This window comes from Salminus brasiliensis, chromosome 3 (assembly GCF_030463535.1).
Source record: "Salminus brasiliensis chromosome 3, fSalBra1.hap2, whole genome shotgun sequence".
Lineage (NCBI taxonomy): Eukaryota > Metazoa > Chordata > Actinopteri > Characiformes > Bryconidae > Salminus > Salminus brasiliensis.
In genome coordinates, this window is record NC_132880.1 from 26496149 (window position 1) to 26521392 (window position 25244).

General features: G+C 40.3%; 1 protein-coding gene across 1 annotated transcript in view; it reads left to right on the top strand.

Moving 5' to 3' along the window:
• Window positions 1-25244, top strand: part of jupb (junction plakoglobin b) — a 96768-nt gene that overhangs the window by 33160 nt on the left and 38364 nt on the right. Inside the window, exon 2 of the mRNA XM_072675744.1 lies at window positions 23184-23225. Within this exon, the coding sequence (XP_072531845.1) occupies window positions 23213-23225 (13 nt within the window). The 5' untranslated portion in view covers window positions 23184-23212. The remainder of the gene's footprint in view (window positions 1-23183; window positions 23226-25244) is intronic.

The following is a 25244-nucleotide window of genomic DNA, read 5'->3' on the forward strand; positions in this document are numbered from 1 at the left end:
CTGGCCAGTGTTAATCTGTGAAACAAACATTTGTGACTCATTAATTAAAAAGGCACTCTGAAATGTTAAGAAACCAAAGTGTGGTTTCACAGAAAGCTGTTGAAACTGCAGAACATAACTTAGCGTTAGGAGATGGCTAGTCTTTCATTGTTTTGTGGTTCTCAATACACTCTGTTTATCTGGAGCCTGAAACCGCACACCCCCCAGCGGACTTGGGTGTGTTTACTGTGGGTTTACACTCTGTTTTGCATTGTGTGTGTGTGAGTGTGTGTGTGTGTGTGTTGTGGACATGGAAAGCTGTCACTTGTGTGCAGTTGCGCTGATATCACTCTGTCAGCTGCAGAGAAAAACACAGTGACAGCTCCACTGAGAGGACTGTGTTTATAACCGATCTACAGTTTAGCACAGGTGTCACTCAGCCATAGCAAATACGTTCAAGATGGCATTTCAGGAGGAGATACCAGCTTTAGCCACCCTTAAAAAAATACTGCAACCAAAAATCATGCTGCAAGGCTAAAGTAGCTAATAATTAATAGGATAAAGTGACCAGATTTCAGAAATGAAATGACCAGGAACATTTCCAGGTCGGCAGACAGTTTAGCATTACAATATCTATGAAATATAAAAGGTGGGACAGTTTCAGTTTCATTTGTTTAGTCTATGGCCACTGTTACTGTAATAAACATCATCTATAGTTTGCAAAACAAGTCCTAGAGCTGGACAACATTAGCCCTCTGTCTAATGATAAACATAGCATGTTAAGTATGTTAAATTGTGAGATTTCAGCACCACATATTCGTTACTGGTGTTCCCATAAGCATAGTAACTCACTCCAACCTACCTGACAAACCCTAAACACACTCCTGGGTGAGTGAGGGGTGGGAGTGGTTAGTGGATAAAAGCGGTCAGCCCCCTCTGCTGATGAAAACAAGCACAACATAAGGCGTCTGCCCGTCTGCTCTGCTTCACGTCTTTCGTAGGACATTCCGTTTTTTAATTCACAGTTAAAAACACATATTTTTTTTGGGACAGCTCCAGATGGGCACAATCCGCCAGAAAACAACATTGTGCCAAGGGAAAGCCATATGACTAGAGACGGTTATGTATCGATATTAGCCTATTTTCGACCTGAATATGAAATTGCCCACAATGTCTCTGGCTTGCTTGATCTGACTATTTTGCTCCCAGTGGCATAGGGGTCTTGTGCGCTGCCACTATGGCCCAGAGGTTGTGAGTTCAAATCCCAAGCCATGGGATTTGCCGCTTTGGCATCAGTGGTCGGAATCCAAGAGAGCACAATTGATCGAACTCTCTCCTGGTGGGTAGATGGGACTCTCTCCTCTTATCATTCTTAGGTGATGTTGACCCAGGTGTCTTTTAGTTGGTGTGGAGACCCGAAGCTTTCCTCCAAGCGTGTTGGCTGCATGGCAGTGCCGCGTCAGGGGCAGACACCTTCTTAGTGTCAGGAGCTTTGCTAGTGCTAGGTAGAGCTATGAATGAGTGGGTTCATTTGAATGGGAAAAAAAAACCCAGGACCCTGCAGTTCCTCGTTCAAAGGCTAGATGGAAATTAGGACCTCTTGCATGGCTGCAGAAATCCAGTACAGGATTTCTTTGCGTGTGCAAACAGATTTTTATCATATCTGCAACTGTCGAATCGATTCCAAATCGATTTTTGGAATCGAATATTCTGTCGATTGTTTTCATTGACTAATCAAGTAATCGAATGATTCATACTTTTGTGTTTTTAAACAACTATATCAATAGTGTGTTATGCAACATGAAAGGCCTCTTAAAATGATCAAGCAACTGGTCATTTCTCTTTTTAAAGGTTATATACATTTCAGTTTTCAATTTGTAATCTACATTTCTTTTACACGAATGTACAGAATAGCAAAATGTGACCAGGGTATTCTCTATTATTTACAGTATATCACAGAAACTACAGTACAGTACTGTAAGTGATTTTTGGGCAGTGTTTCTGTTCAACTTCTATCTCATGTTATTTAACGAGGCAACCAATTTTCTTTTTAAGAATTTGAAATGTTAGTTTTGGCTATGGAAGAGGAAGTGCTGTGAATGCTAATGTGTGTTATATGTTCATTAGGCCCATAGAGTTTACTTAACCTTGGGTTAACTTTGGGTTAAGAAAGGCTGATAAAAATATACCAAAAATATGAAATTGGCCCTTAAAATTTTCATTTGAAAATATATATTTTTCTATGCATCCCTATGCAACCCTAAATATAGGGTTAGGATTAGTTAGGACCAGTCCTCAACAAAAGCTCTGTTCTAAGCTTTAAAGGTCTCTGGTGTTGAAGGGACCTTGGGTTGGGCAGCTTTTTTTCTCCAAGCTTTCTTCTCAGTTTTCTAAACTCTAGACCAGGGGTCACTAATAGGCAGACTGTAGCCCATGTCCGAACCTGTCCTATCCAGACCTGGACATATAACCAATAAATAAAGGTTTTTAATTCAAACTCAACACTTTTACTAGATCAAATGCTTAAAACCTTTGGCTTATTGGCTCCAGAACTGAGCCCATTTAATCAACCTTTGTGTGAAACTTTTATGATGTACATGAAAGAAACTTATGAAATACAACAAACATGTCTGTCCTTAGTTTTATCCTAATTAAAAAAGGAAAAAGGGGTGTACCCCCTGCAATAGCCCATCTGAGAATAAAGAATAAATAACAAAAAGTTTAAAAGTACCTAATTTCCCAATCGTCTCCAACAGAAAATCTATATGCTAATGAATGTAGTCATTGATGTCATAAATGTGCCCATCTGTTGCATTTATAATATTACTACATTATGAATGGGAAAGGCGTGTTTTGAGATGTAACCTAGTAGTGTGTGTGTGTGCGTGTGTGTGTTAAGGCTATTAATGCCGCTAACCCTAAAACACTTGAGAGTACATCACTCAACCCAGTATAATGAGTATTCCCCTAAGGACCTGTTCGGGTCCGTTGTAGGCGCTTGTGAGAGTGTACAGGGGTCAACTTGAACACGCTAACTGATCTGCGGCTACCCAGCCTCATATGCAGCAGAGCACGTGTAGCTTCAGCATAAGCAGCTGCCCGTTTCTCCCAAATTCAGCACATCAACTATGAGAACCGATTGTTCAGTAACATCTACCATATGTTCCAGACCTTCATATGCGCTGGTGGTACGAGATAATAATGCCTATTCTCTTTATCTGTAAAAAAACATTTTGATGTCATTCTCTCATAAGGGGCGCTGATGATGGTATCCATTAGATTTGCCACTGTAACCTGTGACCTGGATTCCTGTGATACATTTGGCTAAATCTCTGCAACACTCCTCTCTACCTTTTTAGCAAAGCCTTTAAAGAAACAGATTGAAAACTGGACCAAAGTTCAGACACCTGAGCAGATAGTGAGACTCTAGACTGTAAAGCGACTCCTCCATGCATGAGTCTGCCACTATCACGCCATCTATCTCAGCTCTTTTCACTTCTCCTCCATCCTTCGATCCTCAGCTGGCTCAGGATTGCCGCTGTGAGTGTAATGCGAGTGCAGGTGTGTGAGGTATAATCAGATTCGCCTCAGGAGTCCAACACATACAAACACACACACTCACACTCTGCCAGCATCGTGCCAAAATAAAACCTGCTGCTGCTGCTGCGGCGTGAATGTGACCTCTGCCTCAGCAGTGCGGCTCTTTAACCCCTCAAACAGGCCAGCGACCCTGTTATTTAAGCACACAATTACTGTTAAATTGACTTCTGAAAACAATCAGGGAAGAGGCATGACTATAAACATTTAAGCTAAACTTGGGACAGTTTCTTAAAGTGACTTCTGGTGCCCACAGTGGCTTCAGCTCTGCAGAAACACTTACACACTTTGTGTGTTTCACAGTTCAGACAGGTCAAGAGACTCTTGGGTGTGTTTACAGAGATGAGATTGGTGACCGTCTAAGGGTGTGTTTATACTCAACCAAGCAAGACATTGGTGTATTGTAACATTTTAGTCCTGGTTTGCTTTGCGTTTGCACCCACTCAAGCCTGCCTTACTTGTTTTGCCATCTTAGCATTGACTTTCTTACTGCCACTCCACCTGTCAAACCTGCAGCTCCAAGTCTTCTCCTCACAGTTGATACTGAGCTTGGTCCAGCATCCAGCGTGAGCTGCCTATAACACAATGTGTTGACTCTCAGAAACTTGTCCTCTGATGATGTTGTGGATGTGAGCCTGTCAGACCTCTTCCTGTACCAGACCTCTTTAGTTTTCTCTAGGTTTAAAGAGCTTTTTGGTGTAATTTCTCAAAGGACAGAGCAACACTTTTGGGAGGTCAATCTGCCTTCCTTTGTTAAGTGTCTTCTTCAAGATGTTATAATAGAAATCTGAATGCAGAATGACCTCAAAATACTGCGGTGCAGAGTGCCGTAACACAGTTCCTACACTGATTTTATGTAGATAAAGGGGTTGATAATGATCAGTTGATAACATTAGCTGTCAAAGCCTGGTTTACTTATATTGCAACACGTTAGCTGTAAGTTGTTAACCAGTGACGTCCCTAAAATGTTTTTCTAATGTTTTTTTTCCACATCTACATAATTTGTCAGTTTATAGTTCATTTTATTCAAAAGCCCTGACAGTTTGCTGCCTTACTTTGTACTATTTGAGGCCACAGGACTCACAGTACCATTTTTCCCACAGTACAAGTTTTTCAGTGGACTTAAATGTCAATGAAAACAATAAAAAATTGGGTAGTGTACACTACTGAATGCAATTGTAATGGTGTTTTTATGGCTGTGTAGTTTGATAATCTGTTATTTGGGACACAGCCCCACGAAACTAAACCCAAGTTTCAGACAAAAGAAGTTAAAGGACAGAACATGGACAGTTCTGCACAGAGACTCACCCTTAATAAGGTGGGCAGATGTGCGGACAGCAAGTCGTTGGTGGAGCGAGCGGACAGGGTAAATACTAGATTCTGCGGGCAAGACTGACCACGTGCCCATGCACAATTCTACATACTTCAAACCGCAGTAGATTTTGCTTAGAGACTCACCTGCTCTGACGCATTCACACTTGTTTTAAAGAAACGCACTAACAGAGCAATCACACCAGATTTTGCTTTAATCGAACCAAAGCTGGCCAGTATAAACACACCCAGCGCTCAACTTCAGCGCTGGCTAGTAACGTTTGCCTTAAATCTCCCATTACCAAACATGTCTTGGCTGATTGACTGCATGTGGGGTCAGTGATCATTTACGTTCAGTCTGTTTTGAAAAATTCCTTCCTATTTAAGTGATCGCATGGTCAGTTGGGAATTGATGGTGATCTGGGAACTGCTGGTGGTTTGGGAAACTGATGATCGTTTGTGGGCTGATGGAGGTTTGGGAACTATCAGTCGTTTTTCAACTGATGGCGGTTTGGGGACTGTGGGTTGCTCAGGAACTGATGGTCGTCTTTGAACTGATATTTGTTTGACAACTCTTTGGAGTTTGGCAACTAATGGTCATTTGGGAATTGATGGTTGTTTGTGAGCTGCTAAAGGTTTGGGAACCGATGGATGCTTGGCAACTGTTGGTTCCTCGGGAACTGATGGATGTTTGAGAACTGATGGTTGTTTGGAAACTGATATTCCTATGGACACTGATTGTCGTTTGTGAGCTGATGGTCATTTAAAAGTTGATTGTCATTTAGGAACTGATGGTTAATTGTGAGCTGATGATCGTTCAGGAACTGATGGACTGTAGTGTAGAAGAAGTGAGGCAGCTGCTCCAGTGATGAATCCGGCAAATGCCGCAGTATTTAGCATGCTAGTGTATGTTGGTTATGCAGTGATAGGCTTATGCGCTGCTGGATGGAAAACACTCATTAACTCCAGTCATACACACATACACACTTTACAAACTCTCTCTGGCGCTCTTCCAGACCCGTTTCTCCCCTGACAGTGGCTCAGTAAACAGAAGCTCCAGCAGGCTGAGGGTCAGCCAGAAGCTGACAGGTTCCCTGGTGTGGCATTGTTCAGATGCAAAAAAAACATTCTTCTAAAACACAGCACACAGCCACAGGCCTTGCCACAAGGGTGTGTGTGTCTAAGAGAGAGAGAGACAGACAGACAGACAGACAGACAGACAGACAGACAGACAGACAGAGAGAGAGGCTGATACCGGTAACTAATTGATTATTAGCAGCATCCCTGTCCTAAAGGCTGTTTAGTGTTTTCTTAATCTTCAAAAGCTCACTTTCATAGGCTGATCTTCAAGAGTGAATCTTGCTGGACTGATCCCCCCCTGAACTGATCTTCATGAGCTGATCGTTTTTGAATGTTTCTGCTAAAAGTAACTTTCAGTCTACTTACTTCCAGTTACTGCAAGCGGCATGTCACCAGAAGCACATACAATACTTCCATGGTTTGATTAGGGAGGATAGTCAAATTTGATCATAATCAAAATCTGTCACACTATAAAATTGTTATTAAAATATTTTAGAATGCAAGTAGTGATTTTACTGTAGAATATTTCACTTACGCTGTGTGGCTCTATTACATATAAAAACACATCAGATCAAATCTGTACAGATTCATACTTAATATTAAAGTCCTAAAATGAAATAGCAGAATATAAGACAAGACTTCATAATACAAGACAATGTATAGTGTGTTTAAATAGTTTTATGTAAATGTAATGGTTTTAATGTAGATATTTTCCTTAGCAATGCAGTAAACGTAAACTCTATTTTAGGTCAGTTTGGTGTGTAAAACAGTGAGTGAGTGTGTATCTGTGGAAAAGTGAAACCACACACCCCTCACAAGAATGCTTGCAACCACCTGGGACAACATAGCAAATACTACGCAGCACCCTGGAAACCACCTGAAACGCAATAGCAGCCATCTGCCATACCACCTAGCAACAACCATAGACAATACCTTCGAAGCCACCTGGGATAGCACTAAAGCAACTACTTAGCAACCACAACAAGCATTAAAGCAACCACCTAGCAGTGGCCTAGGGACCAACTAACAGCTACATAACAAAACTCTTGAAATCACCTAGGAAACTATAGCAACTGCGTAACAACACCATGTCAGCTACCTAGCAACAACTTATTTCAGTACCAGATGCTGGGGTTTGGGGTGGGAGGTCTGCACTGCAGTAGCAGGGGAGAATACGGCACAATTTAAAGGTCATAGCACACTGAATGTGAATTATTTATGCAATTTGTTTGGATGTTGGTACATTAATTCAAACACATGCAGTAACAGAAGCACCACACTTGATCACCAAACATGATTTTTGTTACAGACCTTAAATGTGACATAAGTATATTTACCCCCTGTTCTATCTCTGGGAACTTTTGCAGGCAACATGAATTCTCTACACGGTTGTCTGTAGTGTTGGCAAGCCAACAGCCAAGGTGATTGGTCTCTCTGTATCTCTGCAACTAAAACTCTGAAGGACATTGTGTCTACCTCACCTGTTGATTTCCAAAACGGTTCAAATATGTGAGACATGATGAAGTGCTCATAATCCATATGTGGTTTTGTATAAATCACATTTTTACTTCACTCATATGATTTTAGTAAATGACACTCTATATACATATACAGTGCATATTAACTTCATGTATGCTTGTGGTCAGAGATTTACACATTCTGGAATGAATATCATGGCAATATTGGGCTTTGACCCTTCATTTCTGGGGCAGAAAAAGCATTTATTGGATTGACCAACACACAGAGCAATGGAAAAGTCCAAGAAGCTTAGAAGAATGTAAAAAAGAATTTATACAGGAATGTCTGTCTAAGCAATTTCTAAGCTACAGATTCCAAAATCATCCAAATCCGTTTAATCAACTTTACATTAGTACAAGTTATTGGGAGGTGTAGCTACTGTACCATGACCTGAAAGAATAACCAAACTGTCACCCTCAGCTGAGAAGAAATTAGTTTAGATGCAAAAGCCACCAGGAGCAATGCAAGAACTACCGCGGTACAAATCTGTCATGAACTGGAAGGTACTTAATTACAAGCGGCCCTGTTCATGGTCAGGCAAGTTGGACTGAGAGACTGCCGTCCAAGAAAATAACCCCTGCTCTTTCAAGCTTAACTAAAATTTGCACCACAAGCCTTCTGGATGAAAGTTTTATGGTTACATGAAGCAAAGATTGAAGTGTTTGGCCAGAACGACCAGATGAATGATTGGAGGAGTAAAGGTGAGGCATGTGACCTGGAGATAGGATCATGCTTTGGGACGATTTTACTGCCAGTAAAACATTATATAAAAGGATACAGGACTACTTTGGAATTCTTCAGCATAACCTCACACCATTACTTACATGGTAGAATCTTTAACACAAGTGGGTGTTCCAACAAGACAATGGACGTGTCAGTGTGTCTTTGCTATCAGCTCAAAACGCACAAAAGACATGGACTAAGTCTCTTATTTAATCATGGGTGTGTTTTGGACGTAACGTGCAATAAACCAGCAGGTCACTTGCCATTCCCTTTATTCCCTTATTTCCCCCATTCTGACTTTTGTGGATGCTATTTTAATGGAGCAATAGCAGGGGTGTAAGCGTGTTGGGCACGCGCCTGTGTTGACAATTCGCTGCCAAGATAACAATGAACGTCTGACTAGGTTGTTTTCAGTCAGTGGCGCTCCTGTGTTTTCCATTGCCAAGATAGCAATACAGCCGAAATGTACTTGAACACACCTCATTTTGAGACCACCACGCCTATCAGCGCACATATATTCACAAGCACTGTTGCTATTTAAACGACGCAGGCGGAAGACTGAAAATAGACTGTTGCCGGGGTGTAAGATAGCAATGAGCATCGCGACAAGCCTTGCACAGCGTGTTGGATAGGGCCCAATGACCGCAAACATACATCAAAATGGTTGTGGAATGGATAAAGCAGGTTTTTTTTCTAGCTTTTGGAATGACCATCTCAATATCCTGACCTCAACCCAATTGAAAATATATGTGCTGTGCTTAAATGTTGGATCTATGTCAGAAAAGCAACAAATTCAACTGACTTCTACCAAATCTGTTCAGAGGTATGGTAAAATATCCAACTAGAATTCTTCCAGAAGCTTATTGTACTTATAATTAAGATTCCCAGAGTAAACAATAGCAGACCTTCACACACATTCACAGCAACTTCTTTATCAGACATAAGTTGATCCTAAATGCACTGTAGGTGATAAAATAAAATAAAAAGCAAAGTAACTGACATAGCAGCCTGTTTTCGTTTATCATATTTATTCAGACTCATATATTTTTATGTATTTGATTTAAAAAGCTTGTCTGCTTCAAACAACATACCATTGTATTGACTTTGCTGTATCTGTATGGATTGACCAGACAGTTGATCTTTGCTCTGTTATAGTTGACCCCACCTATAGGTCCAGTTGTAGCATTTGCACTGGTTCTGCTTTCAGCTGAATTGTTTATAAACTGTAATAGCAGGAAACACAGCTTACATTAATTCCTTTAGTTTAAAGCCCAATAAATAAGACACTCTTGGTGTTTGATGGCCGGTGTAGTGCTTTATTGAAGAGCAGTCTGTTTTATTGTGCACACATTGCTGTAAACGGCCTGTGACGAGTCATTTTTCATGTCAATCAAATTTTTTACACAAACTCAGCAGTTGTGGAAACCTAATCACGTCTGGTTTTTGGAGTCTGCATTTCAACAGCGTCTTAAGCAGGTTACATCTGGTGTCATATTTCCACTCTAATAAAGTACTGTTTTCTTCATGCTGTTGTGTATTCTTTTCGACACTGTACCACAGTCTTCATGCTGTTATTTACTATGTTTACAGTTTAACAATATGTGATCGGTAAATGAGGACTGTATCTGCTCTGTCTTACTGGATACAGTCCTCCAGTTCTTGTTTTTTTTTTGTCTTATTATTGATTAATTGTCTGTTTTCAGGGATATAATCTAGAGGAAGAGGCATAAGGGAATAGCCCTCCACAATGCCGGTGTATTAGGACAGAAGCAATTCAATAAGTAATTTCATTTTAAGAATATAAAGATGTAAACAAAAACAGTAACAGTGCAGATCAGATGGGACGGAATGTGTGCACTGTGTGTATTTTTTGCTTATTGTTGTACAGAAGTGTCTCCTGAGCTTTACTCTCACCTTCACCTTTACCATCCATTTTGGTCTGAATATCTGCTTATTCTGGGTGCTGGATCAGCTTTCATTACATTTTTCTATTTCGCTCCTAACGATTCTAAAGATTAGAGTACAGGATAACAGAACTAATAATAACTAGAAAAGTGCATTTCCAGAACAAAATGCAGAGCGACTACACCACTGATGCAGTTCCCATGCACTTGCCAGGATATTTCATGTGATTCCATGCCGTGCTTGTCAAGTGGTCCCTAGGTCCCTAGTGTATAAGTAGAGGTATTTTAAATAGAGGTAGAGGCTGGCCATACATATCCAGGGAAGGTGATTTGAGTCTCCTGGTAGAACCTTCGCTAGTGCTTTCATTTACTGAACCCTGCTGTTTTGTATGGTGTTGTATTGTGTGAAAGTTTATTAGGGAATTTTCTGCACTTTGTGATAGAAATGAGAAACAGTAACTCTTGAAATATAATGATACACTTTCTGCAAACACCAACAATGTGGGGATGATAGGGAGAAATCATACACACGGATTGGAGTGTGTGTGTGTCGTCTCTCATTATGGAGATCAGATGCATGTTTTCCTGCCAAACATAAACGAGGTAGTGAATCAGTATGTGATGAAGTTGGGTCCAGATTTGAATTACATTCTCACATTTTCTAAATCAAATAAATTTGATTCAGTTTTTATTGGTTTTTGCATCTGCTGAGAATGTCAGAACAACAGATACTACAGAGCACCTTCAGGGGGGTCTTGTGAAGTACATGCCCTTGACAGGTCAGAACTGTTTTGGTAGCATAAGGGGGACAAAACATTAGATAGGTGGTTTTAATGTCATGACTCTATAGCTAGCAAGTTTACTGTTTTAATAATTAGAAATGAATAGCATTCTAGGAACTGCATATATGCGCTGATAATTATTGCCTTTGAATGGTAATAAAGGATATTTAATGATATTTGTGGATGTTGATTTAGCTTTGTGATGTGTGGCCTCCTCAGCACTGCAGGGTTCTGTGTCTTTGCTGTTCTCTTTTAGATGAAGGTGAGTTTTTTTATGAATTCTGAAGTCAAAAGGGAACTGCTCTAATTCAGCTGTGCAGGCAAAGCTCAGCATTCTGCTGAAGAACACTCTTACACAGGGTTATGACCATTCTGATGTCTGTCCCTGTGAGCTCAACCCCGGCCTCTTAGAGATGCTGTGCTGATGGAGGGAAATGAGGCCTGTGGTTGGTGTTTTATAACGCCACCCACATTTAACTGGTAATAAAATAGAGTGGAACTTTTGGAGCCTGAATGTTGTCCATACATTTGTCCATTGTTGGCACGGTTTATTCATGCAGTTTACACAAGGTTTACTGTGCAGCAGTGCCGAAAGCTTCAGTTATTTGTCTGCAACATTAGCCTGTATTAAAATCTTAGAACTGGGGTTTCCAGAGTGTTCCAGTTTTCATGTGTTTATTAACCTGAATTTGATAAGGTTCTGATTCAGCTCGTGTGGCTCTCTGTAAACATTCACTCAGTCTTTAATATCCTCCATTAAAGGTGTGCTAACATTAGCCCTGATAACGTGTGTAAAGGTTATTACTGCAGTAGATGTGCTTTCATTGCTCAAACAAGGTCGTAACCTTTTCAGGCTGAAATGCCGCTTTCACTCATTTCAGCTTTTAATGGAAAGTCAAGGTAATGCTGCAGCTCAGGGATGAGTATATGGTTTTGATATTTACTGATACTGATCCCCCTTGACCATTTCTCTAAACGACTCTAGTCCCTCCACTTCTACTTTGTTCCAGTTACTTCTTCAACTTCAGACTCAGAAATTATTCTAAATTGATGACTTAACTACTTTAATTGCTAAAGAAATCTGATTCCCAAGCTATTCTGATTCCACGAAGATTTGTATATTTCTAAGCTATGTTGATTTGTTAACTATTCTGGTTCATAAAGGATTCAGATTCATATTCCTAAACTACTCTGTATTTAAATGCTGCTGGTGGAGGTGGAGCTACAGTCTCTCATTAGGATTAATTATTAATAACACGCTAAATGTAGGTATTGTGATATACACTGAGGTGGAGCTGCAGTTTCTCATTAGGGTTGAATATTAATAACACTCTAAATGTAGGTATTGTGATATACACTGAGGTGGAGCTACAGTCTCATTAGGGTTGAATATTAATAACACTCTAAATGTAGGTATTGTGATATACACTGAGGTGGAGTTACAGTCTCTCATTAGGGTTGAATATTAATAACACTCTAAATGTAGGTATTGTGATATAAACTGAGGTGGAGGTACAGTCTCTCATTAGGGGTGAATATTAATAACACTAAGATGGAGCTGCAGACTCCCATTAGGGTGAATATTAATAACACTCTAAATGTAGGTATTGTGATATACACTGAGGTGGAGCTACAGTCTCATTAGGGTTGAATATTAATAACACTCTAAATGTAGGTATTGTGATATACACTGAGGTGGAGTTACAGTCTCTCATTAGGGTTGAATATTAATAACACTCTAAATGTAGGTATTGTGATATAAACTGAGGTGGAGGTACAGTCTCTCATTAGGGGTAAATATTAATAACACTCTAAAAGTAAGTATTATGGTATAAACTGAGGTGGAGCTTCAGTCTCTCATTAGGGTTAAATATTAACACTCTAAATGTAGATATTGTGACATAAACTGAGGTGGAGATACGGTCTCTCATTAGGGTTGAATATTAATAACACTCTAAATGTAGATATTGTGATATACACTGAGGTGGAGCTACGGTCTCTTATTAGGGTAGAATATTAATATACACTGAGATGGAGCTGCAGACTCCCATTAGGGTGAGTATTAATAACACTCTAAATGTAGGTATTGTGATATACACTGAGGTGGAGCTACAGTCTCATTAGGGTTGAATATTAATAACACTCTAAATGTAGGTATTGTGATATACACTGAGGTGGAGCTACGATCTCTTATTAGGGTAGAATATTAATATACACTGAGATGGAGCTGCAGACTCCCATTAGGGTGAATATTAATAACACTCTAAATGTAGGTATTGTGGTATAAACTGAGGTGGAGTTACAGTCTCTCATTAGGGATGAATATTAATAACACTCTAAATGTAAGTATTGTGATATAAACTGAGGTGGAGCTACAGTCTCTCATTAGGGTTGAATTCATTTTTTAGCCGCATTCTGTGAAACTTGTTTAGCCGAGCTGCTGCAGCAATGGATCTTGTAGTGGGAATCTGTGTAAGAGATATTGCACTGTATAATATAGAGGATGTTTACTGTACTTCATTTCAGTGTGAAATGGAGTGTAATGTAATACAGCTGTGTAATAAATGTGTTTGAACCAGTCTCAGTACATGCAGTTATTTATTCATACTTGTTTGGCTGTTTATCCTTCAGAGAGGCTCCCATCTTAAGGCACTTTTTAATTAACTCAAAAATGTCCCTGGACACTGCTGGCAACACCAACCAGCTGTGTGTGTGTGTGTGTGTGTGTGTGTGTGTGTGTGTGTGTGTGTGTGTGTGTGTGTGTGTGTGAGATTAACGGAGGCGTTATAACAAGAACAATTAAAAAAGCAATTTCCCACAAGCCTTACAATTTTGTGTGTGAATGAGAGAGAGAGGTGGGGGGGTGGGATTTGCCATTATTGTTGCGCTTATTGTCATTTGTGTTGTGATTGTTATAGTGCTTTAGCAATATTGTAGTCATTACAGTCATACCAGTAAAGCTGTCTTGAATCTGAGAGAGAGAGAGAGAGAGAGAGAGAGAGAGAGAGAGAGAGAGAGAGAGAGAGAGAGAGAGAGAGAGAGAGAGAGAGAGATCTACCAGTAAACAGATTATTTAAGTAATTCTTAATACATTTGACATTCATATAATCCCCGGAACTAGATAAAGAGAACCCAATTAAACAAATGACCATGACCATGATACTGCCACCCCCTTGCTTAACTGACGGATGACGGTCTTATTTTGTAAGGAATTTTTTATGTGTTTACAGTAAAACCAAAAAGTTCTATTTTGGATTAAGAACATGGTCTTGCACACACTTCAGATGGGCTGCAGTGTTCTTATGGAGAGTAGCTGCTTGTTCCTTGCTGTCCTGCCATGTACACCATTCTTGCCTTGATGGCTGACTCATTCACATTGGCATTACTCAATGGAAGAGAGGCCTGTAGGTCCTTGGATGTTACCCTGGGGTTCTTTAATTTCCTGCATTATTATTATGATTATTATTACTCACTGTGCCCTTGGAGTGACCACTCCTTTGGGAGAGTAACAGTGGTGCTGAATGATCTTCATTTCATCATCATCTGCCTCACAGTGGACCAGTGGAGGCCAGACTATTTAGAAATGGTTTTGTAACCTTTTCCGGCCTGGAGAGCTTTTATAACTCTTTGTTTGAGACATGGCACAATGCCCTAAACCCCTGAAGACCGTAATAGTGAAGACCCAAATTTCTATTCCTGAAACATGGAAGACTGTCATAAACTTACACCTTAACTTTTGATTACAACATTACTTTAATTACACCTTTAAATGAACTTGTAGAAGTTCACACTAGAGCTGTATGGCAATATGACGATATTTTATCATATTGTGAGAAACTTTGGCATATAGGGATTGATTCCTCCACACTGCACCAGTAAGATTCCTTGGGGAAGACTCTTGACATTACATTGCCTGTGTAACATGCTCCGAATTAGAATATCAGCCAAAATGATATTCTGTTATAGATATTTGATCTATATTTTGTTCTAACTTTAAAAGAAATAGTGCAGATTAGAGTAAGCACGTTTCTGTGATGAGCTTGTGTTTTGTATTCCGTTTGTAAATGACGTCCTTTGAGGTGCTTCAGCATCATCTTTGTGTTTTTTTTCTTCTTTTTTTTTATCAGTAGACAGCATCGCCGCTGGAGATTCTGTGGCAGCTGCAATCTTTCAACTGCTGTCAATTATCCCCCGCTTTTATTGGTCTTGTTTAGCTTTAACTGCCGGCTGCTGTCAGTGTGTAAAGCCCCCGCCTGTCACTCTGTGTGAATTCACTTCAGTCTTTCTGTCTCTTCTCTCTTTTATCCTTGAGTGTCGTGCTGTAGAGTGCAGAAAAAGACTGTTAACTAACAGTTTTGGATTCGTCCAGCCCACACAGTTTCCTTTCTGGAATCCTAGACTTCCAGAATCGAACGTTGCCTATGATCAATTTTTTAACCTTAAACAACCTGCAGAGCTTTAAAAAAATACTTAAACAAAATGTACGTCCCATTACTCTGAACGCAGTCGATCTTGTTCTTTAGTCCAATGGACTTGGACCAATCACATCTCCATTAATACATGCCCAAAATCTACAAACATCTTTTGAAAAGCTGCTTAAACATTTTATAATTTTTTAATCATGTTGCAGTAAAACAACCTGGATAGACCGTATGTACATTTTTCTACTACAACTGGAACTACTGCATACATCCTTGTAACATCCCACTTGAACCGCAGTGTGAGGAGTGATACCACATACAGTGCTAAGGTAAAAGTGGTTCCGGTTACATTTAAGGCATTTAGCAGATGCTCTTATCCAGAGCCACTTACAAAAGTGCTTCACTGTTTACTGAGAAAATACCCTTAGCTAGTTTATATTGGCTAGGATCCAAAATATACCTCTAAGCTTAGATACTACAAAACACAAAAGTCAGTATGAAGACCATTATACTCAACATACAGTAGACTTTGCCTAACTTACTCCACTGTTCAGCACTGTAGAGCTGTTGTGTTTTAGAACTACATATTGCCATGTACATAATACTGTGTTCTAAACCACATGCAATTGTCTGTGCCAAGGAAATGACGATCTGGATTTGTTTTGAGGTTATGGTGTGTGCCCACCCAGGGATGGAAGACCTTTGAGGGCAGCGGTGGCTCAGCGGTTAGAGTGCCAGACTATTGATGACAGGGTTGTGGGTTTGATACCTGGGCTTGGCAAGCTGCTGCTGTTGGGCCCTTGAGCAAGGCCCTGCTCCCTGGGCGCTGGAGTTGGCTGCCCACCGCTTTGGGTGTGTGTGCTCACTGCCCCTAGTTCACTAGTGTGTGTGTGTGTGTGTGTGTGTGTGTGTGTGTGTGTGTGTGTGTGTGTGTGTGTGTGTGTGTGTGTGTGTGTGTGTGTGTTTACTAGCACAGGTGGGTCAAATGCGGAGGACACATTTTGCTGTACAGTGTACAGTGACAAATACATGCACCTTTACCTTTTACAGAGATTAAATTAGTCACAGTCCAGCATTTGTCAGCAGTGTTTACCTAGCATCTACCATAGAAACTAAAGAAACACACCTCAAATACCATTTTTTACATATTTAATAACATATTTTGGCTAATTGGCTGCATCTGGGGTCAGTGATCAACGCAAACCATAATGCAGTCAATTAATAACACCTTTTGTTTCTAACCTCCTATGTTTTACTTAACCTGTTTTGCCATACTTATATAAAGTGTTGGGACAATATTTACTTAAGATTATGATATCACCATATATTTTTTACATTGGTATTACGTACTTGGATTTGTCTCCACTAATAACAGTAATAACGATAACTACATAATAACAGGAACCACGACTGCAAAAAAATATTAGAGAGACCTAGAGAGACAGAGAGAGTCAGTCAGTAAAGCACTGTTAACTACTGGAGCATGAAATTAATTGTACACCACTGCTGGGCTAATTGTAGGCTGTGACTGAATTGGATCCCTATTTATGTTTTTATGGTATGATTCATACATTGGTCATTTTTCTCTTGTCAGAATCATAAACTGGAATTCTAGAGGTATTCTCAGGAACTTTAAACTTCCACAATGCACTCTTGATTACTAGAGAACACAGTAGGTTTATTTTATAACAGCTGATTGTGGGCCAGAATACATTATGAGTCTCTCCTTACTAAGCATTCTGAACTTTTCAAACTCTTGACTCTTGAGACACACCATAAACACAGTGGCTCTGTACAGTTAAAGGGCCTATATCATGTACAAATACATTTCCTCACTGAATGAATGACGCAATATGCAAATAAACTTTCCAAATGAACCATGCAGTCCATGTATGGAAACTTCATAACAGAAAACAACTGCCTCTTTAGAATAATGCTTCTCCAATTTCACAAGAACCAGCTAATTTACATATCTCTGCCTATTCATGTTACACCCGTTCAGCCTAAAGTAGTTTAGCCACCCATTTAGCCAATTGCTGCCAATGGAAACAGCCTGTTTAATTCTAATGCATTAAGCCAGGTTGGAAAATGACAGTGTAATGAATAAATGATTTGTGAAAGTTTTTGCTTTCACAAAGGAAGTTTTTCAGCTATAAAAAATAACCACTGTTATAAAAAGAATATAGAATATAGAAGAAGAAGAAGAAGAACATTAATTACAATCGCAGCTGTCATGGTGTGGGACATACATATCAGGCAGCAAGTGAACAATAATTTCAATCAGTTGATGTGTTAGAAACAGGAAAACGGCCAAGCATAAGGACCCAAGCTACTTTGACAAGGTCCAAATTGTGATGGCTAGACGACTGGGTCAGAACATCTCCAAAACGGCTGGTCTAATGGAGTGTTCCAGTTATGCAGTAATTACCTACCGAAAGTGCTCTAAAAAGGATGCCCGGTGAACCAATGACAGGGTCAAGGGCACCCAAGGCTCAGCGATGCACAAGAGGAGTGAAGGCTGGTCCATCTGTGGCACAAACTACTGAAAATGTTAATGCTAGCTAGAAGATCAAAAAATCAGGCAGGTGGTGAGGTGTTCCTGGTATTCTGTGGTCAGTATCTACCAAAAGTGCTCCAATATAGGACAACAGGTGAACAGGCTCATTGATGTGATCCATGGAGGCCCCACCTCACAACTTAAGAGATCAGCTGCTAACATCTTGCCAGATACCAGGAGTCCATGCCTCGAATGGTCAGAGGGGGACGATGGTGTAAGGGTGTAAGGCAGGTGATTTAAATGTTATGGCTAATCTGTGTAAATGGTTGTATAAAATAGTAGGATATGAGCCCTTTAAACAGCCAGAAACTAAATGTGTTTACTGCTGCTCATCATACAGCAAAAGCAGTAACTGCAGATTTACTGTAGTCAAGGAGCAAGAATTGAATGTGTAGTCTAATCAAATTTTATCATTATGCACATTTCAAAATGTGTCGAAACTTCAGCCTGGCTTAAATGAGTGTCTGCATGTTTATGCGGCTGGTGAATGCTGATGCAGTCTGAGGATGAGAAAGTCTCTGAATTAATGTATTGGTTGGTGTGATTTTACAGCTGTTTAGTAAACTACACAGTTCACTTCTGTAAGCACTAATGAGGGTGTAGGGATTTTGGTCCATTTTGGTCAGAGCTCTGGTCGTGAATTGTTGTGGTTTGTGACCCGAAAATGTCAGACTCCTCCTCTCCCTTCGGACACTCCCTGCTCTACTTTACTACAGCACCTCAGAGTCCCTGCGGTTCTTTCTGCTTCTCCTCATGGATATGTGTGTCGGCTCTGTTCTGCAGTTTTTATAAATAGTCTTGTCTCTAGTGTGTTCATGCTGCGGACGGTTGTTGAATAGGTGATAGGGTACTGCGAATTAGATGACTGATGGTTGCCAGGGTGTTGATAGGTGGTTATTGTCCTGTTCAAGGTGTTTGCGATTGTATCCTCTGTCATTGCTAGAATGTTGGTAGATGCTTGTTAAATGCTTATATGGTACAGTTAACCACTTACCATGCCATGTCTGATGGTTGCTTGGCTGTTGCTAGATGGTTGCTATATGGTTTTCATGGTACCCCAAGTGGCTGCAAATGCATGTAGAGTGCTGCTAACTACTTATTACATGTTTGATGGTTGCCTGGTTGTTACCAAGTGATTGCGGTGTTGTTCAAAGGGGATGAAATTGTATCCCAGGTAGTTGCTAGAATGTTGACACATGGTTATTAGATATTGTATTGTACTTCTAATTACTAACCATGCCATGTATGATGGTTGCTTGGTTGTTGCTAGGTTGTTGCCAAGTGGTTGCAAGGATAGATGGTTGTTAGACGCTTGTAGGATATCATAAACTGCTTGCTATGCTGTGCTTGACATGCCTAAAGCAAGTGAAAACCTTGCCCCCAGGATCTCTGCTCTGATCTCTGGACTTTTAGAGCACACTGATTGGAACATGTTCATCGAGGCAGGAACTTTTGCTCAATCAGTGACTAGCTACAGAACAACATAACGGTGAGGAAGATCACACCTCCTCCAAATGATCAGGTACTGTGTCTGTCCACAGATGATGTGTGGAGACATGTACAAAGAGTCAACCCACGAAAAGCCTCAGGATCAGATAGCATACACGGTAAAGTGCTTAGAGAATGTGCAGAACAGCTGGCAGATACTCTTACGGACATCTTCAACATCTCTCTGAGCATAGCAGTCATCCCTACGGGCTTCAAGACCACCACCATCAATTCTCCAGTGTCCTGCCTCAGCGACTACTGTTACGTTGCACTTACACTCATCACATTGTCATGAAGTGCTTTGAGAGACTTGTCTTCAGGCACAACAAGAACCAGCCCTAACCCCCACTCACTGGACCCACTACAGTTTGTGTATCGTCCCAACCATTCCACAGCCAATGGTATCTTCACCACACTCCATCTAGCTCTCACCCACTTAAACAATAAAGACACCTATGTCAGAATGATGTTCATTGATGTCAGTTCAGTATTCAACATCATGATATCTTAGCATCTGATTGAAAAACTAAGCTTGCTGGGCCTAATTAACTCTGCCCTGGGTTTACTGACTTAGAGACCTCAATCATTTAGGATTGGTAGCTGTAACTCCAGCACCACCATGCTGAGCACTGGTGCTACCGGTGTTTGGTCCACTACTGTTTATTCTGCTTACTCATAACAGGTTTGCTAATGATACAACTGTGGTGGGCCTCATCAGCAAAAACGGCAAGTCAGCATACAGAGAGGAGTCGCAGTGGCTAACGGACATGTGCAGGACCAACAACTTGTCTTTAAATCTGGACAAAACTAATGAGATGGTTGTTGACTTAAGGAGAGTATGAGGTAAACCCCCCCGAATATCAATAGGTCTGCTGTGTAAATTGTCAGGAGCGCAAAGTTCCTCTGTGTTTACGTAGCAGATAACCTTATCTGGTCCCTCAACACCAGCTCCATAGCCAAGTGAGCACCCCCTCCCATTCTGTGATCTATAGAGGGACTTTGAAAAGGACTTTGCTAGGTGGCTGTTATGTTGATTGATAGTTGTTAGATGCTTGTAGGGTACTGCTATGCCTTGTCTGATCTTTGCTAGGTTGTTTCTAGGCGGTTATGTGGTTCCTGAGGTATCCCAGGCAGTTGCTAGTATGTTGCTAATTATTGCAAGTTATGAATAAAAGATTGTTGGGGTTCGCCATCCAACAATCCACATCAGACCCCTGCTCTATTTGACTGCAGCACCTCAGAGTTTATTTAGGATACAGCATCATCTGCATTAAACACAGCTGTAAAGTCTTCTAGTCATGTCAGCAGCTTAAAGGAACTGGGGCTTCCTCAGACTTCAGTGTACTAACCTGATTAAAAAGAGGCGTTTGAGGATTAGAAAAAGTAATTGAGTTGACTTAATTATACGACTTGCTGCAGTTAACTGTAGTTAATCATTTGGTTCAATTAACTCCTAATTAAAGATGCTGCAGTTGAATGAACTCTATGTTGAATTGCAGATGTGCGTTTTTTCCATTTGGACTGTTATACACTAAACTAAATGGCCAAATGTTTGCAGACGCCTGGTCCTCCAACATTTCCCCTGAAAGCAAGGGTATTAATAGCCACTTTGTGCCCTTTACTGCAGCCTTTACTGGGATTTACAGTAATGTTGCCATGAGGAGGGTTTGATTGCATGTCCAAGAGTGCATTGGTAAGGTCTGGTACTGATATTAGTCTTGGAGGTATTGCATCTGCTACTCCAGAGTGTTCTGATTTGTTTTCCTTTGTGTTGAAAATCTAGAGGATTTGCTGTGAAGAAAGCTAAACAACCCTGAACAGCTGTTTTCTACAAATTTGTGAAATTTGTGTATCTCAGCAGTAAGTGTGTTTTACCTGTAAATGTTCCAACATCTACTATAAAGTCATTCCAAAAAAGTTGACTTACAGTATTGTGGAAATAAAACTATTGTATTTTGAATCTCAGCAGTGAGTGTGTTTACCTGTAAAATTGTAAAACTTTAATGTACAACATTAAATAAACATAAAGCCTGTGGTCCATGAAGGTGTTTACCTGTAAAACTCTGTATGTGTTTGTATATACCAGCCATGACCTAACAGTTAGAGAAGTACTGGAAGTAATTGTATGCGTCTTCCCTGTTACAGAATGTGTTAAATGCAGAGGTTGAATTACGCACTGCTATTATGTACTGCTATGCACTAGCAAATGTGTGTACTCTAAAATCAGAATAAACCCAAATAAACAAAGTTAGTGGTCAGTGATTGTGTTTACTTGTAAACCTCTATATAACATTAGAATAAGCTTTAGAATACATCAGCAGTCAAAATGTGCTATGGGTCAGTAAAGGTACTGATATGTTGATTAAAAGAACACAGTAGAGCACAGGTTTAATTTCTCTGTGAACTCCAGTCACTGTATGGATTTGTTCAGTTCCTCCAGCAGCTCATCTGGTTGACTTTAATGAAGGACTGATTAGGTAAACTCTGTGTTGGATGGGTACTGGAAATACCAACCTTTCTACGGAAAGCTGGGAAAGGATTAGGTCACACGGCTTCTAGATACAGTTGTGTTCGGCTGTTTACATATACTCATGAAAGTCATGGAAATATTGGGCTTTTGGTGATTTCTTTGTACTGTTTCTGAGGCAGAATGAGTGTTATATCTTTAATAGAAATGAACAAGAAATATACATTAACCTTATTTGACTCTAAAGTGGCATTTAATTTGTCAAGGCCTGTCAAGTTGTAGCCACTTCACCAAGGTCTGGAAGAAACTGACCCAAACTGTCACTCTAAGCACTCTAAGAAGAAATTAGTTTGAATGATCAGAAACAATGCAAATATTAAATTGGTTGGTCACAATGACCACAGGGATGTTTGGATGAGCAGGTGTGGCATTCAGCACCAAGAACGTTCTACCCAGCTGTTGGGCATGGTTATGGTAGCATCATGCTCTGTGGCTAGATAGACTGGATGGAACAATGAAAAAGGAAGACTACCTCTGAATTCTTTACCATAATCTTGACAGTGACCCCCTTGAACATCCCCCATGGTCACCCCCCCCCCACACACACACACACCTCAAAAAAAAGAAACTTGGGCTCTATATTTGTGTTTTGTTCAATGAATTATGTTGTACACTTATACTGCCCTGGAAAAAGAACAGAAATCTAGTCCAATATTGTCCGTAAAGAGTGTATACAAGATTAAGCTAATACTGATGGGTGCTTCATTGTTCCTTGATATATTTTGTTTTTCATTTTAACCACATTAGATTATTAACATGTTCAAACCTTGTGACACAATGGTGAAGGAGTCAAACATGATGCTTAAAGTAAGATTGGAGGTCAGACTCACAGGAATGGACTGCAGGCAAGGCAACTGGCAGACTGAAGATTGCATTTTGATTTATTGTCGAAACAACAAGGAGCACAACACAATGTTGTCTGCATGCTGGTGAATCCTACAGCTGTTTGAATTATTACCACAATTATTTATGTCTCATATACTGTTCCAGTTCTGTTGAACAACATTGTTCCCAGTATTGATCCTTGAGGCACTCCTGAGCATTGTTTGATAAATAACTGTTATCAACAGTTGCAGGCATTTTGAGAGCATTCACAGACAGAAGAAAACCATCCACCATGCGGAGTGTTTTAGATGGATCAATAAGCAAAGCAAAACAGTCTTTTGACGTATTATGCTAAATCTAATCTGATGGGGTCAAACATCAGAAGAACATTAAGACACATAAAAGATTTTGATATTCAAAGTTCAGTCAAACATATTTGTTCATCTCTCTTTTTTTGTGTTGTGTTTACAGACAGCCAGCGGTCAGACTGGACAGTGGAGATGTCCATGCAAAGTAAGTGAAAATAACTAAAAAAAATACGAGATACTTTCATGAGAAAAAATAAATAATAACTGTCCGGTGGTCATTACTTAATGTTGGAGTTTCATCATTTCTAATAGAGAATTTTTTTGAACATGCAGAATTAAATTGCAGTATACTGAATGGGTGGGGCTTGCTGTAGGCAGAATAGACTGATACACAACAACAGCCATAATATCTGCCTAAAATTTTGTAGGTCTCCCTCACACCTTGTGGACTCCATAAGACCTCTGAAGGTGTGCTATGGTATCCGGCACCGAGGCATTATCAGTAAATCCTTTAAATTCTGGCTAGCCGGTCTAGCCTTTGGTCCCCACACGCTTCAGTGTGCCTTAGGAGCCCTAGATCCTGTCGCCAGTTCACCTCTTGTCCTTCTCTGGGATTAGAGCTCTCGCATTCTGACCCAGTCGTTGGCTTTTATTTTTCCTGCTTTCAAAATATCTTTTTCATAAACGGACTGTTCACTTGCTGCTTAATATATCCCTCCCCTTGCAAGCTGCCATTGTAACGAGCAGTTAGTAGTGTTATTAACTTCACCTATCAGGGGTTATGGCTGATCTGTGTAAGTAAATAAGTTGTTTGTTATGACATTAGAGACACAGTGAATTTTCACAGCTAGTTTTCCATATTTTGTATAAACTGTATAAACTGGAGACGCAAACATTTTAGACCTTTAAAAGTGTTTAAATGTGACCTTATTACAGAAACGTGTGGGAATTCCTTTTTTTTCATGATAGAGGTCATTTAAAAGTGCAGTATTCCCCTTCACACAGTCTTTGGCAGAACCTGTTCTCTTATATGCAGCTCTTTTTGATATCAGAGGTCTCAGAGGATAGCAAAGAAACAGTGACGCTGGCACTTTTCTGCTGAGCGTTGTATCTGAAGGCTGTAACTGTTAACTAGCATACTGCAGCACACTGGGTAGCATGTTAAATCACAGAGCCTGAGCTAAAGTGTTTCAGCAAGTTTGGATTGATGATCATTGCCTTCACTTATACCATCTGCCATTTTTTTTTATTTTCTGCTCTTTACACTGTGTGAACATTTCATGAAAATTGGTAAAATAGAAATAACATACAGTGAGGAAAATAAGTATTTGAACACCCTGTGACTTTGCAAGTTCTCCCACTTAGAAATCATGGAGGGGTCTGAAACTTTCATCTTAGGTGCATGTCCACTGTGAGAGACATAATCTAAAATAAAAATCTGGAAATCACAATGTATGATTTTTTAAATAATTTATTTGTGTGTTACTGCTGCAAATAAGTATTTGAACACCTGTGAAAATCAATGTTAATATTTGGTACAGTAGCCTTTGTTTGCAATTACAGAGGTCAAACGTTTCCTGTAGTTTTTCACCAGGTTTGCACACACTGCAGCAGGGATTTTGACCCATTCCTCAACACAGATCTTCTCCAGATCAGCCAGGTTTCTGGGCTGTCGCTGAGAAACACAGAGTTTGAGCTCCCTCCAAAGATTTTCTATAGGGTTTAGGTCTGGAGACTGGCTAGGCCACTCCAGAACCTTAATATGCTTCCTACGGAGCCACTCCATGGTTATCCTGGCTGTGTGCTTTGGGTCATTGTCATGTTGAAAGACCCAGCCACGACCCATCTTCAGTTCTCTAACTGAGGGAAGGAGGTTATCTCGCAAAAATCTCGCAATACATGGCCCTGGTCATCCTCTCCTTAGTACAGTGCAGTTGTCCTGTCCATGTGCAGAAAAACACCTCCAAAGCATGATGCTTCCAACCCCATAGGGATGGTGTTTTTGGGACGGTACTCATCATTCTTTATCCTCCAAACACGGCGAGTGGAAGTTCTATTTTGGTCTCATCTGACCACAGAACTTTCTCCCATGACTCCTCTGGATCATCCAAATGGTCATGGGCAAACTTAAGACGGGCCTGGACGTGTGCTGATTTGAGCAGGGGAACCTTCCGTGCCATGCATAACTTTAAACTATGACGTCTTAGTGTATTACCCACAGTAA